Genomic DNA, 3,720 nt, shown 5'->3' on the forward strand with positions numbered 1-3,720 from the left:
GACTCTGAACCCCTAATTGCTCCCAGTGAGCAGGTTGGTGCCTTGCATGGTTTCCTTTAGGGATGCCAAATATAAGGGAAGTGTGTGGACCCCTTTGAGTACTAAACATTTTTTGTAATGTTGGCCACCAATTTGGATATTTAGGAATAGACTTACTAATTACATAAAAAAATGCCTTAATCACATTGTCTGACCTTCAGAACATTGATATATACACTTTATTTGTCAGTTTTGCTTGCTTGTTACAGAGTGATTGAAAGGGATATTTAACTTTATAGGGCGTCTGGTGATTCCTGACGCAGGCAACTTCTTTTGTTTATTTTCAATAGGCTATTGTTTTGGGAAAATTAAATAAAAAAAAAATATGAAAAATAAATGAAAGGAGTTATCGAAAAAACACGACCTGCTCACATATTAGGAGTCAGGAGTCACCAGAAAAGAGGACGGGTGTTTTCATAAATCTATCATGGTTAAAATGGAGTTTGAAGTTACAATGGGTTTGTATAGGAAGGGTGATAAACTGAATCAAGCAACTCAAAAACTGTCCAGGGGGTTCCCAAAAGCCTGATTATTTGATAAACCCCCCCCCCCCCCCCCCCCCCCACACCCGGGTGAATGATATTTTAATAATTGCACTGGTTTCCTTTGATGAGGAAGAAGGTTCCCATGGCAACCCCCAGCACAGCGATGGTCAGTCCTACTGCACAGTACACATCTGGACCCACACTGGACTGATGCTGAATGTCCACATCTGGAGACACACACACACACACACACACACACACACACACACACACACACACACACACACACACACACACACACACACATTAAAAATAAAATACATACACACATACAGTACATTAGCGCACACGCGCATTACTGTACTAAACATTCTTCCAATGTTAGGCAACCCGGCCTGGTGGTGACCAAGGAGCTACTATTTATTCATAAACAGTATTTATACTGTACTAGATTTCAGTATGCTATGCAGCCTTCAAAGTTGTGCAAATGAGACATCCCCTGTCCCCTGGTGTGGATATTGTGATGGCAGACCTCTGAGTCTGACCAGTGTTTGTAGCAAGTTTGCTGCGGATGGGAGCGACGGTGTGCCTTGTAGGTGGGGGACAGTGGGTGTGACATCCACCCACTGTCCATCCACCCGCCTGCCACCGGTTGTTGACCCTCTTTAAGCAATTTTACTATAGGATATTATGGACATCATTTAGTTATGAACAGAGTCCATCAGGACAGAGTTCTCACCCCACATGAAGGTCTCAGGTCCAGGCAGTGATGGGTGGTTGACCGTACAGCTGTAGATGTCTCCCTGCTCTGGAGTGAACTTCAGTCTGGAGAACTGGTAGAAGGTTCCATCCTGGGTGGGGTACGGTGGGAGGGTAGTGATGTCATCAGTCAGGTTGAGGGTGTTCCTGGTCCAGCTGATGCTCACTGGAGCAGGATAGAACCCGGTCACATGACAGATGAGAGTGTTGGCCACGCCCACTTCTACAGGATCTCTGGGATACAGCCTGGTGTCTGGTTGTTCTGTAGACACACACACACACACACGCACGCACGCACGCACGCACGCACGCACGCACGCACGCACGCACGCACACGCACACACACACACACACACACACACACACACACACACGTGTCAATGTGCATGCGCACACACATTAAACAATTATTGTTGTGTTGATACTTAGTACTTGTGTGTACCTAGTTTCAGTGGTGGGTTCTTGAAGATCTCACGAGCGGTGGCCAGGTTGACTCTGCATTGATGCAGCAGACCCACAGCACGTGGATAATCAGCACCCATTGGATCAATATAGTCAGGAACAGGAGACACCATCTTCCCTTTGCTGTAGTCTGCGTACAAATACACCTCACCATCCAGTCCCATCATCCTCTCTCCCTCTGTGTCTGAACATCCAGTGACATGAATATCCTCATGTAGAACTGTAAATAAAACAAATGTTAAATCAAAGTGACACATCGGTGGGCCATCTGCCGTGGGCCAGTAGTAGATGTGGTCAGTGAGAGGTGTAATCACATTAAGCCCACCAAGCAAGGCATGTTTGTCTTTCATTAGCAGGGGTGTGTGTGTGTGTGTGTGCGCGTGTGTGTGTGTGTGTGTGTACTGTACGCACACACACACACACACACACACACACACACACACACACACACACACACACACACACACACACACACACACACACACACACACACACACACACACACACACACACATCATATCATATCACATCACATCATAATAACATAAATGTGATTGTTACCTCCTCCATAAGCTTTGACATGAAGTACAGAGAGGAGGATGAAGAGGGAGGCTGTGATCTTCATCCTCAGAGACAATCTGAACTCAACTGATCTGAATAAACACTGAAATAAACTGATTAAAATAAACTGATTAAAATAAACTGATTAAATAAACACAGTTAAACTAATGGATGTTGTCTTCAACAGAAACTCTGTCGTCTGACACTGAGGGAAGGAGGGGCTGCTCTGTAGTCTAAGGAGAAATCAGCCAATCAGAATAAAGATTAGCCGTTGTGTCATCTGTCTCCGGAGAAGACAACTCTGGACTTTTTGAGAGAAATGTATTATAAGTTAGATTTATATATACGGTAGAAAGAAAGAAAGAAAGAAAGAAAGAAAGAAAGAAAGAAAGAAAGAAAGAAAGAAATGTATTAAATTAAAGTGTAATTAAACCAGGATGGGAGGTTAAAAATAAAGTTAATTTACACAGAGTGTTGCTGACCACTACAGTGCAGTGGTCAACTGTGGTACTGCAAGCTCGAGGGGATTCCAGGGGGTCCACAGCTAAATTAGCAGATCTACAAGCTCTATTTTCAAAAGATTTGTTTCATTCATTAAAACTTGTGAAATGGGACGTTCTGCATAATGAGTACTTTCTACTTTGATACTTGAGTACATTTTGATACCAATACTTTAGTACTTTTACTTAAGTACATTTTTAGTTCAGACTTTTACTCTGTAAGGGTGCCCTCACCCCAAAATACCTATGAGAGTGGAATCCACGTTCCGCCAATGCATTTCAATGATAAGGGAGCGTTTTTTGGCAAAATCCTCTGCTGGCATGAAACCGCTTCACTCTCATTGAAATGCATTGGCGGAACGCAGATTCCACTTTCATAGGTATTTTGGTGTGAGGGCAGCCTAAGGCCACAGTCACACTACATTCTACCTATAGGGCAGATTCTTACGATGCATTTCAATGGGAATGGAGTGGTTTGCTGCCATTGAAATGCATGGTAGAATCCACCCTCAAAGGTAGAATAAAACAAAGTATTTCTGCATTGCAGTATTGATACTTTTACTGAAAGGAATAATTCACTCTTATGACAATAATTTTAGAATGTGCCCCCATTGATTCCAGATGGAGACATTGATTCTTAAGAATGTCTCGAAAACAATGATGGTATTATTGTATTGAACTCAAGTCTCCATAGGATGAATAATCAATAGATCAATAAAGTAATCAATAAAGTCATTTTGGGGGTGAACTACTCCTTTAAGTAAAGTATGTGAGTACCTTTTCCAACTGCATTGATGTTACATTGAGGTTCAACACAAGCTTTTAGGAATCAATACTTTGGATCATTTACATTTTCTGCTTCAGTTTTATAAGGTTTTAGGAAGTTCCTGTCGTGGTCAGTTCTGCATTTTGCT

General features: G+C 42.6%; 1 protein-coding gene across 1 annotated transcript; it reads right to left on the minus strand.

Annotated features, from left to right (window-relative positions):
* Nucleotides 1–1,225: 1,225 nt before the first annotated feature.
* On the minus strand, nt 1,226–2,370 carry LOC308281979 (SMH class II histocompatibility antigen, beta-1 chain-like; the record flags this gene model as incomplete). Its single annotated transcript, XM_080722328.1, has 3 exons — nt 1,226–1,506; nt 1,726–1,965; nt 2,307–2,370. The coding sequence occupies 3 exons, from the start codon at nt 2,368–2,370 to the stop codon at nt 1,226–1,228; spliced, it is 585 nt and encodes a 194-aa protein (XP_080578454.1).
* Nucleotides 2,371–3,720: the final 1,350 nt, after the last annotated feature.

Source organism: Nannobrachium achirus (genome assembly GCF_963921795.1).
Source record: "Nannobrachium achirus genome assembly, chromosome: 3".
Classification (NCBI taxonomy): domain Eukaryota; kingdom Metazoa; phylum Chordata; class Actinopteri; order Myctophiformes; family Myctophidae; genus Nannobrachium; species Nannobrachium achirus.